The sequence below is a fragment of the Hyperoodon ampullatus genome (genome assembly GCF_949752795.1).
Source record: "Hyperoodon ampullatus genome assembly, chromosome: 4".
In the NCBI taxonomy this organism is placed as follows: Eukaryota; Metazoa; Chordata; class Mammalia; order Artiodactyla; family Ziphiidae; genus Hyperoodon; species Hyperoodon ampullatus.
The window spans coordinates 69,048,497-69,061,546 of NC_136917.1; the positions used below are offsets into that span (position 1 = coordinate 69,048,497).

Sequence of the window (13,050 nt, forward strand, 5' to 3'; positions counted from 1 at the left end):
CTTGTCATTCATGTTTTCAACAGGCTATTTTAAATACGTAATAAATAGCAGTGATCAAGTTTCTCTGATATTTCAAACTGAAGTTACGAAAATTTATTTTACTTTTTTTGTTTGAGCTCTGAGAGTCTGTGAAAGTTAAAATTTTTATAGCAAGCACTGTGGTTTAGATTGTGTTTCCAGTGACATAACTAGTTAAATGTAAACCAGATGTGCTTTGAAGTTTATTTCCAGGAATGTACAGTGAACTGTTTCAGTTCCTGGTTCCACGACATTTATAACATAAAAACATTGTATTTAAAGAAAAATTAAACAGTTTATATTTGTAGCTGTCATGGCATGTGTTTATAGTTTTTGAGTTCATAATTGCTTAATATAAAATAGGGATTTTGAAAGTATATGATACTGACATTTTTCTTTTGGGGGAGCTTCTTACAAATAAAATTAGTAGGTAATATATCATCTGTCTTCAGATTAGGTATCTGCTGCTTTTTGGCTGATTTCTTTTTTACATTGTGTTTTTATTGAAAGAATCTTAGTACTCTGGAATAGATGTTTTCATTCCAAATCTGTGCTATATTTATAAAACCTGCTCTTGTATTTTTCTTTTAAGAGGCTTTCTTGCTACAAATGACCTGAAAGAAAGATGCATTTATATTTCTTCACACAATTTCTACTTGAAGAATTCATTTAATACCTGGGTACTTCTTTAGTAGTTTTGAAATAGCAAAGAAGGAACATAACTGCTTTCCACATGGATTTTTAAATTTGCATTTCAAGCCCATAGACTTGAAAATCAGTGAGCCCTGCCTTTTCAGAACCAGTTTAGTTTATATTTGACTTGAGATGTTCAAGAGTAAACATTACAATCTTCTAGTTATTTATTTGCATGTTTTCCTTGGTATATATAGTATTCATGTTTAATTCAAAGAGGTATTTAGAAAAAAATAAGTATTATGGTGAACTCGGAAACTGTAGTGTTCAACAAAAAAAATCTTGAGGTATGTTGACCTGTTTCAGATAGTTAACCAAATACAGAAAGAAATCCATGTCTCTCTTCCTTAAATTGAGTGGTTTAATTTATATTGAAGGTCAGTCTTTGATATTGTTTCTAAACACTTTAGCTAAATCTTGTATTTATTTTTAATTAACTCATGTTAAACTACTTAACTTTATTGGCTTGACATTTTGTTTAGTCACCACTTGAGAACATAGGCATACTCTAATTCTGACCGTCATACTTCTGACCGTCAACAGGAGTTGTTTAGATTATGGTATATGATTTGATTTAAGACTCAGATCAAATTAATGATGGTAAAGGTCTATTTAAAACAATTAAAAGATTTTTTTCTCTTTTTAATTTTAGCACAATCAGTTGTGCTTTAAAAATGTCTCACGCCAGGGGGCTTCCCTGGTGGCACAGTGGTTGAGAGTCCGCCTGCCGATGCAGGGGACACAGGTTCGTGCCCCGGTCCGGGAAGATCCCACATGCCGCAGAGCGGCTGGGCCCGTGAGCCATGGCTGCTGAGCCTGCGCATCCGGAGCCTGTGCTCCACAACGGGAGAGGCCACAACAGTGAGAGGCCCGCAAAAATGTCTCACACCAAACATGGAAATGTGAACGGGAAGGTGGATAAGGGCTAGAGGAGAATGCTGTACCCAGTATTAAAGTTTCATCCCTTATTCCCTGATTTGTATCCAGAAATTTGGAATTAAAGCCAGCATTGTGATATGTTATCTCTACTACAGGCTTTTAAAATTCTTCCAAAACCTCTTGGAGCCACAGATGACAGAAACAGTCACTTTTGTGCACAGCACACATTGCACCCAGGAATATGTTGCTTTCCATGGAATCAGAATTCAGATTTCCCACAGGAAAATTACATCTCATTATAGGAGAAAATGAATCCAATTTATGTAAAGTTGTAGTGAAACAGTGAAGATTTAGATGCTAAACCCTTTCAAAATAAGCTGATTCCTGTAGTCTTACTGAGTCCCTGGCCGTGCACATGTGTATTCACACGGTAAAATGCACTTCTCCATTCCCCATTCACTTTATGCCTCATAGAACCATATTAAAATTACAAGAGCCAAGTTTACCAGACATTCTGGCATAGCGTGGCTTGTTGGAATAATATTTTCCAGAAACACATGGCAGCTCTAACAGAATCTTTTCCTTCTGGATTGTAGATATAAATGAATGTGAAAGCAACCCATGTGTCAATGGGGCCTGCAGGAACAACCTTGGATCTTTCAATTGTGAATGTTCTCCTGGCAGCAAACTCAGCTCTACAGGATTGATCTGTATTGGTAAGATTCATACGTGGTGCTGATGTTTCAGTTTCACTACAAAGATAAGCAGAGACCTCAGGACTTCTGTGGATAAAAACAGAACACGATCACAGGAAGCTAATAATTAGGAGTTACTTCAGTTGTTTTCTCTTGTTATCAAGATAGGAGTACAACATGATAGCATAAACTGGACAGGCTCTTAAATTTTGTTAGATTCTGGGAAGTGTTCCTTTCTTATAAGTATATATATTATGCTATATGTTATAAGCATTTCCATACCACACACATATTTATATTCATTCCCCAGGAATGCCTTAGGCATCAATACAATCAAATCCTTACTGCATACTTTTTATAAACAACCTTCAATGGTAAACAGAAATGTGATCGCATTTGGACTCAGTTAACAAGAATTTGAAGAGTTTAAACTTTAAACAAATAGAAAGAATTTATTGTTTTTTTTCATTTCTCCCATCAATCATAAATTTATGACCTCCAAGGAAGAGAAGATAACTGTTTTCTTGCTTTGGGAAATCTCTAAGAGAGAAAGATTCCAAAACTTCCAAGACATCTTTCAATGTATCTCAAAACATATAAGGTCAGTTTTTGATAAAGACGATAGGAGATATATAAAATGAAATAGTCTGATCTATCACTATAAGCAACCATTCAGCATATGTAAGGGAAAAAACGATCCCAGTCATCCTTTCCTGCTTCTAGTGTCTATGGCTACACTGGCTAGGTATACGTACTTCATATTATTACCTAGTATCCACCTTTAAAGGGAACTAAATATATACTTCCAAGTAGTTAGGGAGATGTTTCAGTTTTACATAGTGCCAAATAAATTGGCTGTTTTTGTTTGTTCTTTATTCAATATCAATTTTCAATTTAGTATTTTCCAAAGACAATAGTATTTTCAGTATTATGTCTGATGCTAGCAATATTTAGCTGGATGCTTAGAGTACCTGTTTGTCACAGGAGGAGAACTCACCAAGTCCAAAGTTTCAATGAAAACCTTCCCTTTGGAAATGCCAACTCTTCATCTCCCAGTGAGGTACAGCTGGTGAAATTTGAGCCTTGCTCAGCTCTCCAAACTAGGAAATAGACTGCCATCTGCCTAGGGCATTACTTTTTTTTCTCACAGAATTCCTGGTTTGAGGGGAGGACGTGTGGGTTGGATCTGGTAAGGCAGAAATATTTTTGCTAAGCCACAGTTTCCAACTGAGATAGACTCGTTTTATTATGCAAAGGAAATGAACTCAGCATTAGTCAATTAATGTCTCAGAAAACTAACTTGTATGCCACTTGGGCATCAAAGATATCTTAGTTTTTGCTTTGTCATAAACACGCCTATGATTTTGGCCTTTACCCTTATAGTTATTAATGAAAAGGAACAAAGACTTTTTATTTCCAAGTCATTATGTTGGACACCTAAACACCACCATATTTTTCTCAGCCAACGTGTTACATGTTTTCATTCATTGTGATCAAATTTGAAGATCCCAGCCTAAAGCTGCTCAGAAAGAAATTTACTTAATATTTTAAAATTTTAGACATCATTTTCTCTTCTTTTTTTATTAAAAACAGAATTCTAGTTTTAAAAAGGGAGTTAATAGTAAAATATACTTAGGAAGTATTATGAATGTACTTTTTAATAGGACTGTCAAACGGCTTTAATCAGCAATTAGCCTGCAAGCTGTTCTTGGTAGGGGCCAAATCTCTAAATTTAGAACTGGATAAAAATTCCCTGATGTAATTAAAAATTTTAACTTGTCCGAACGTACATGAATTAGTTAGATACAACGAATATTTAGGGATTTAGAAGATATTATGCAAACTTCCTAAGTATAAACCAATCTTGAACTGTTCTATAAACTGCTTGAAGAGACTGCTGTATGCTGGTTGAAATGATTAAATATAATAGAACAATAAATTTGGTTAATCTTTGCTGCATTGCACTGCTCACATCTGATAGCTCTGCATAATCTAGTCCAATTTCCCTCATCTTTGGCTTGGATCTGCGTTCTGTCCTTAAATTACATGGACACGACAGGGGCAATGCTCCTCCTCTTAGCCTATTAGCAGTGTTTAGCACAGTTCATCACTCATCCCTTCTCAAGAAGTTTTTCATTTATGGCCTCCTCTTCTTTTCCTTTCACTTTTCTGGCCAGTTTTCTCAGTTTCCTTTGTTAAATCTTTCATCTTCTCCTGTTTTCCAATTTGAAATGTCTCACAGGTCAGTCCTTGGACCTCTTTGCTTCTCTGTCTTATACTCATGCTTAGATGGCCTCTACATTGACTCACATTTCTCTCTCCATCCTTAATCTGTCTGCTAATTTCAGATTTGTATTTCTAATTATCTGCACAGTGTCTCCATTTGGGTGTCTAGTTGACATTTCAGACTTAGCATATCTAAAAGCAAATTTCTATCTTTCAGCTTAAATCTGTGTCTCCTAGAATCATTTCTGTCTTGTCAAATGGTAACTCCATTCTTACAATTGCCAGCCTCTAAAATCCTGGAGTCACCCTTGATGCCTTTCTCTCAAACTGCACATTTAATCCATCAGTAAATCCTATTGATTGTACTTAACGTTTATCCATATTTCAACCACTTCTCACCACCAAGATCAAGAACCCCCAGTCCAAGCCACCATTATTTCTCTTCTTGATTTTTACTGTAGCCTCTAGCTTATCTGCTTTCCCTGCTTTATTGTTTTTCAGAGATCTTAACCAACCTCTGACTATATAACTACGTCTATATTGTGACTGTGTGTGTGTGTGTGTGTGTGTGTGTAGGTATATAGGTACACACACAAGAGAAAAAACAGTCAGGAGATAGAGATGGATTGTATATGTGTGTGTATGGATGGATTGGGGGACTTTTCAGTGTTGATACAATACCAGCCTACAGAAGCAGAGTAAAGCCTCTGAAATCATACAATGCAGGTTTGAATCTTGATGCTGACACTCTCCTAGCTGGGTGAACTTACTTGGGTAAATTAGTTGACCCCTGTGCCTCAGTTTTCTCATCTGCAAGTTGTCCATAGCTTATAGGGTTGTTTTAATGGGTAAATAAACTAATACACGGAAAGCCTTTAATAGTGCTTGTTGCTACCTCAATAAATATTAGCAAATATTATTACAATATATCTTACTTAAAATGACTACAGCCAAGGTGATAAATCAGCAATTAACCCAGTCCTTAAAAGATCATTTAAATACACAGTAGTCTTACACAAGCATCTCTGTTTCCTCTGTGCTATGGAATGTACAGGTTTAAGCCTATAAAAAACCTGTAATTTGAGACCTGATACAAATGCATATGAGCAAATCTTTTTCATTTGCACACAGTTTTTATCCAAACTGATCTCAAAACAGAAAAAAGCAAATGGACCGCCTATTTCTTCCCCACATCCTTGCCCCATGACTTTTTGTATTCAGTCAAGGACAGAATTGTTTGTTTTGTTTTATCTTCTGTCCCAGAGGGCTTGGGTTGTAGGTAATGTCCTCTTACCCACTACCTTGTTCCATAGGGAATCAGATTACAATGTCTCCCTTCATGGGCCTGCCAGTTTCACTGCAATTCCCTTTCTGTGTTTCTGGTTGTATTTTTTTTTTTTTTATTGTTGATTTTAGCAGTATAGCTTTATTTGCCCTTATTATTAGATGAGTTTTAAAGTAAATACTGTAGTTCACATTTAGGTCTGTGATGCATTTTGAGTTAATTTTTGTGAAAAGTGTAATGTCTGTGTTTATATTAATTTATTATGACCTTAGGTTTGATAGTGACTTGCATACAACACCAAGAGCATGAGTCATGAAAGAAGTAATTAATAAATCAGACTTCATTAAAATTAAAAACTTCTGCTCTGCAAAAGATATGGTCAAGAGAATGAGAAGCCAAGCCACAAACTGGGAGAAAATATTTGCAAAAAACATATCCGATAAAAAGACTGTTATCTGAAATATAAAGAGCTCTTAAAACTCAACAATAAGAAAACTAACAACCTAATTAGAAAATAAGCTAAAGACCTTAACAGATACTTCACCAAAGAAGATATGCAGATGGCAAATAAGCATATGAAAAAATGCCCACATAATATTTCATTAGGGAAATGCAAGTTAAAACAATGAGACACCACTACACACCTACTAGAATGGTGAAAATCCAAAACACTGAGAACACCAAATGCTGACAAGGATGTAGAACAACAATAACTTATTTATTGTTGGTGGGATTGCAAAATGGTACAGCCACATTGGAGACAGTTTGGATGTCTCTTATAAAACTAAACATACTCTTAGCATACACCCCAGCAATTGCACTCATTAGTATTTATTCAAATGACCTGAAATGTATGTCCACCCAAAAACCTGTACACGATATTTATAGCAGTATAGAGTCGTTGACTGTAAAAAAATGTACCACTCTGATGTGGGATATTGATAATGGGGAAGGCTGTGTGTGTGAGGGGACAGGGAGTATATGGGAACTCTGTACTTTATGCTCAGTTTTGCTGTGAACCTACAACTGCTCTAAAAATTAAACTCTATTTTAAAAAATGAAAAAAAATAAAGTAAATACTGTAGGAATAGGCTTTTTCTTTATTGTTTTCCAAGACTGTGACCACACTACGCTATTAAGCTTTGTTAAATTGTTTTACACATCACCTGCAGAGGGATCACCTCAGGAGCTTGTCAAATGCAGACCCCTGGGCCACACACCTGGAAACTTATGAGTCTGCATTTTAACAAGATGCTTGGTAATGTTATGCACAGTAAACTGAGAGCCACAGTACTGCAAGGAAAACTTCACATATGATTTATTTTACCCAATTAATATTTGCCATGTCAACTTTGGATTCCTTTTCTCTGCTTCAAAATTGGTTTTTTAATGGGCATTTAAGGAAGAACTTAAATCTGATGTAGAAACATAGTATAAAAAGTTAGGAGTAGTTGCCTCTGGATGGTTGGATTACAGGTGATTTTTATATTTTCTCTGCTATTTCTTCAAGTAGTTTATCATAAACATGTGTTACGTTTTGAACTAGAGATAAGGCTATACATATGTATCATAGAAAGATGCCTGAAAGAAAATACATCAAATATTAGCCCTGGTGTGTCTTAATGGTGGTTTTATAAGTAATGTTTATTTTTTTATCTTTAAGATTTCTTTTTTCAAATTATTCATCAAAGAATTATCTTCAGTTGGAGAGGTGCTGGCTTCTCTCCAACAGAACGGAAATTGTGTGTGGTTTATTTGGTGGGGAATTAGGAGAGAAGGAGATTATTTGGAGAATGTTATTAGATACAATCTTAAATATCAAAGTATCTGCCATAAAGAATAAGTCTTATGAATATTTTTCATACAAGTAATGATCTTATAACAGTAACGCCCTGTATTTGCAAATCCCAGTACGAAATCGTGGGCAGTAGCAGCTGCTCCTAGAATACCCATAGATATAATTGTATTAATTATCATATCATGTGAAATATATACAGTACCATATTTAATTTTCATGTATGTAATATGCTATATTTAAATGCATGTATGTGTAAATGTCTATAAAAAAGTTTTTAAAATAATGGTTTTGTTTTTTAATACTATTAAATAATGCCTTTGGTGTATAGAACTGAGTTCTATTTTCTTCAGAGATGAGAGCTCCCCACTATTTCCTGTTCCTTTTCAGACAGCCTGAAAGGGACATGTTGGCTCAACATTCAGGACAACCGCTGTGAGGTGAACATCAACGGAGCCACTCTGAAATCCGAATGCTGCGCCACCCTCGGGGCCGCCTGGGGGAGCCCCTGTGAGCGGTGTGAACTAGGTAGGAGCCTGGCCAGCGGGCTTCTGGGCTTTTCATCAGAAAGCTTCTTCCTCAGTAGGCATCTCTTTCTCTGTATATTTCCATCATGAGGAAGATCATAAGATCATTACCCTCCCCAACATGTTGTCTTTTCTGGTAAAATGTATTCACTTCTTGAAATATGTTTTTGGTTTATCCTTTTACTATAAGCAGACCTTCTGAATAGTTTGGATAAGGAAGGGAATCAACTAGAATTTAGCTACTGGGTGACTCTCAGTATCCTCCAATATTCTTATTTGCATGTGTCCCGGTAGAGCATGATGTCTCTTTTCTCTAAATCTTTTGTTTACTTGTGATTTGGTTGACAGTGTGAAAGCAAAAGGAAATTGTAGGAAAAATTATGAGAATCTCGATATGGGTCAACACCGATAGAGTTACCACAGCATGTCATGTGCTCCACTGAATTGAACAGAGGGCAGCTGGAGTCTTTTGCCTCTAAAGCCCAGATTGTGGTTTTTATTTAGTTCAATTTAGATTCCATTATACTGTTTCTTGAGCTTAAGACAGTTGTGTTTTTTGTAATGAAGTAAAAATGTGTCCTTTGTTCTCACAGATACAGCTTGCCCAAGAGGGTTTGCCAGGATTAAAGGTGTTACTTGTGAAGGTGAGTGCGTTCTTGAATGACATTGTAAGTCTTTAGAGCAGTATTTAAAATTAACATTCACTCTCACACTTTGGAGATATTTATCACTTTCAAAAACCTTGGAATTTCAATAAAAATACTAGATGTAGTCAACAAATGTTTTAGAATAATATTCTTAGGAAACAGCTTAGAATTTCCCATTTCTCCTCTTTATGCTGTTGGGTGAATTTTTGTGAGGACATCACTAGCCTTTAAGGTACAGAACAGCTGGCAAAGGTGTATGTCTGGGATGTGTTTATGGACGGGCAAGGCTGTGGTAGTTTTCACAGCTGGTACCCAGGAAACCCGGTGGCTTCGTTGTGGAATATTTCTGCTTAACTCAAGTAATAATCCACATTGTATTGCAGAATGAATATGCTATACAGGAAGTAAGACTACACATGCTTTTTCTACTTGTAACATCTTTCTCTCTCTGCTTGCTTCATTTCCCTGCAGACGTTAATGAGTGTGAGGTGTTTCCTGGCGTTTGCCCAAATGGACGCTGTGTTAACAGCAAAGGATCTTTTCATTGTGAGTGCCCTGAAGGCCTTACGTTGGATGGAACTGGCCGTGTGTGTTTGGGTAAGTCCATGCTGTCTTGTGTTTTATGCATGAAACCAAGCATGAATTTTCTTATTTTTTTGGATAGTGGCCTGACCAAAACTATTTGGTCTATAGCTGGAAAACTTGCTTTAAGTGAAATATTTGGGGGAAACTCACCAGAGGATATTTTTAAAGTGAATGAATTTAAATGAAATGGTTTCTGTATAATACAGAAAGTTAGTATACTCACAAATTTATCTCAAAAATGCATCTTCCCCGACTGAAACGCTGTACCTATTAAACACTAACACCCCATTTATCCCTCTCCCAGCCCCTGGCATCCATGCTTCTACTTTCTGTCTCTATGAATTTGACCACTCTAAGTGCCTTATAGGAAAGGAATCATATGATATTTGTCCTCCTGTGACTGGCTTGTTTCACTTAGTGTGGTGTCTTAAAGGTTCATCCATGTTGTAGCATGTATCAGTATTTCTCTCCTTTCTCAGGCTGAGTGGTGTTCTATTGTATGTATGTACCACATTTTATTTGTCTACTTATCTGTCGATGGACGCTTGGGTGGCTTCCACCTTTCGGCTGTTGTGAATAATGCTTCTGTGAGCGTGGGCGTACAAATATATTTTCGAGTCCCTACTTTCACAGACACACAAAAATTATAAGTTCTTTAATCAGATATTTTAGGCTGTTTAGTCTTTCACACTGAGTCAATGGAAGAAGAGAACTATGTATATTTTGGACATAGAAGAAAAATTGGAGACTCGTGTTTGAAGTTTAACATTTACCAGCCCATTGCAGCTATGCTCCTTGACAAGACAGTGGGGAAAGTCATGGCAAAGTTATGTGGCTTCTGTGTGAAAACATTGACTGATCCTACCCCTTCCTTTACCATCTTCAGAATTTAAATGTTCTTAATGCTTTATTTTCTAAAGATTTTAAATAAGGAAGCTATTTCTGTCAGCATTGTATTATAGAAATGCCTAGCTGACTTTATTTTTTTATCAGTGTTATTCTTGACTAAACTTAAGTTTCATGATTGAAAAAGAAACTTCTATTGATTCTATGTTGTCTCTGAACAATTTTTTATTTACTTAAGGGATTTTTTTCCCAATATCTTATGAAACAGTAAGTTTTTAGTTTTGTAAAATAACTTTACATAGGCTTGTATTTGAAATTTAAGCTTGTAGACAAAGTGTGAGCAATGGTAGTATTATATTCCAAGATCTTCAAGGTATTTAAATAGGTATTCTAAAATTATATATTAACTAAGTATTCAAAAAATTATATATTAAAAATTATTCCAAAACTATATAATAAATATTTTTAAATTATTCTATTCAAAGATCTTTAAGGTATTTTAAAAACAGGCATTTTTAAAATTAGTAGTAAGAAAAAAAGTTTGCAACAGCATACAGTTTAGTTATTATAATTAACACAAATTTCATTTTAAACTAATTTTTGATAGCATATTTAAATTTGGATACAAAGTATGACTGTAAAATCATATGGAAAAAAATCATATGGAATTGTTTAGAAAGTATAATATCCAAAGTCCAATTATAAAGAAAACTTCTTTTTGGAGTTTTATTCTTAAATTATCTCCAAAGTTTAGAAAAACGTAAAGTATCTTTTGAAGATGACAAAGTAATAGTATCAGTATGGTCAAATAACTAATGAAATCAAATTGCCTTCAGTAACTAAATGATGCTATATATGAATTGATATCATTGATTTTAAATTATCACTCAGCAAAATAAATTCTCAGTAACATCACTCAAAATCATGCCTTTGTAATATTCTAAGAGGATATATCGGATTCTTCATCCTTGTACTTTTGTTAAATGCTTTTTTTTTAACATCTTTATTGTTAAATGCTTTTTGTCACTACTTAAATTTTGCTACAATAATTTACCGTGGCTGTGAATGTGAGAAGGTTTCAAGAGATTGGCATATGAAAATGGAAAATATTCTGAGAACAAAAGAGATAAACTGCTCTGATAGAAGTTGATCTAAATCAGGAGTTCCAAACTCAGATGCTTGCAGGGGCCAAGCAGTTAACATAAATGAGTGAGGTGGTAATAAGGAGTAGTGGAGACTGCAACAAACTGTAAAGCACATGTACTATCCAAAGGTTTCCAAAATTAATATTTTAATTTAATGTATGTAAGCCAGTCAAAACATTCACAGGCCGTATGTTGACAATGTTTTGATTCCTGATGTAAATATTGTTATGAAACTCAGTAGTAAAGGCACAGGTTTACTCTACCAGGCTCTTATAACTTTTTACATATGTAATTCAAATGCTTTTTTTCCCCCACTAATCCCGGAATTGCTCATATTTCAGTGGCCCTAAAGTATGCTAAAGTTATTTATTCTTTCTGATGTCAGTGATACAAAAAAAGGATCATAGCTGATGATAAGAAGGAATCTTATCCCAAGGGAACCTTGTCTTCCTGAAGGTGTCAGGTGAGAATTAGGTAACACTGAAGGAGAGCCCACCTGTTCTCTCTTTAAATGACTGTCATTATGGTATCCATTTCAGGAGGTCAGGGACTCTGTCTCCTGCTCATTAGTGTGTCTCCAGGGCCTGGCCTCATCCCAGGGCCTAAGCAGGTGTTTGGTATGTGAATGTTCAGTGCATCTTACAGCTTAATCTCAAACTGTGGTTCCCTCTCCCTGTAGATATCCGCATGGAGCAGTGTTACTTGAAGTGGGATGAGGATGAATGCATCCATCCTGTTCCTGGGAAGTTCCGCATGGATGCCTGCTGCTGTGCAGTTGGGGCGGCTTGGGGCACTGAGTGTGAGGAGTGCCCCAAACCTGGCACCACGGAGTACGAGACCCTGTGCCCCCGGGGGCCTGGTTTTGCTAACAGAGGGGACGTTCTTACTGGGAGGCCATTTTACAAAGGTAACCGTCAGCAGCGCATTTGGTCCCTTTGCACTAAAGCTCACCTTCCGCATTCTCTGAAGATTGATTTTGCCTTAAACATTTGATTTCGCACTTTATTTTCTTTGTTAAACAAAACATGTGACCAGCCTTATGGCCCAGGAGTATAAATCACCTATACAAGTTGGTATTGAAGTGAAGATACTAAAAAAGACAGCTAATCTCACTTTTCTTACAGCCTTCTACTGTACTGCTGCTTTCCTCAGCACAGCCTGACGAGATGCAGCCCTGATGTTGCAAAAAGTTCTCTGTCTCCCTTAAACTTTACAAAACAAATGGTCAGAAATAAAGGGATCAGAACTGTTCAGTAAAAATACAGAATCTTTTTCACAATTGACACTTCCTGTGTGGCATCAATATAATCACTGAAAAATTTGATATCCCCCATTTTTACTTGAGTACATTCTTTTCCATCATGTTCGATTTTTAACTTAAAATGATGAACCTACCCTTTTATTTTTTAACATCTTTATTGGAGTATAATTGCTTTACAATGGTGTGTTAGTTTCTGCTGTATAACAAAGTGAATCGGCTATACGTATACATATATACCCATATCCCATCCCTCTTGAGCCTCCCTCCCTCCCATCCTCATTATCCCACCCCTCTAGGTGGTCACAAAGCACGGAGCTGATCTCCCTGTGCTATGCAGCTGCTTCCCACTAGCTATCTATTTTACATTTGGTAGTGTATATATGTCCATGCCACGCTCTCACTTCATCTCAGCTTAAGGGTAAGCTGGACCTACTCTTTTATTATCAAC

General features: G+C 36.0%; 1 protein-coding gene across 1 annotated transcript in view; it reads left to right on the plus strand.

Moving 5' to 3' along the window:
• The window catches only part of FBN2 (fibrillin 2), a gene marked incomplete at both ends in the record, with an annotated part of 228,924 nt that overhangs the window by 147,783 nt on the left and 68,091 nt on the right, over positions 1-13,050 (plus strand). Inside the window, 5 exons of the mRNA XM_079704022.1 lie at positions 2,187-2,306; positions 7,982-8,119; positions 8,712-8,762; positions 9,237-9,362; positions 12,021-12,248. Coding sequence (XP_079560148.1) covers positions 2,187-2,306; positions 7,982-8,119; positions 8,712-8,762; positions 9,237-9,362; positions 12,021-12,248 — 663 coding nt within the window. The remainder of the gene's footprint in view (positions 1-2,186; positions 2,307-7,981; positions 8,120-8,711; positions 8,763-9,236; positions 9,363-12,020; positions 12,249-13,050) is intronic.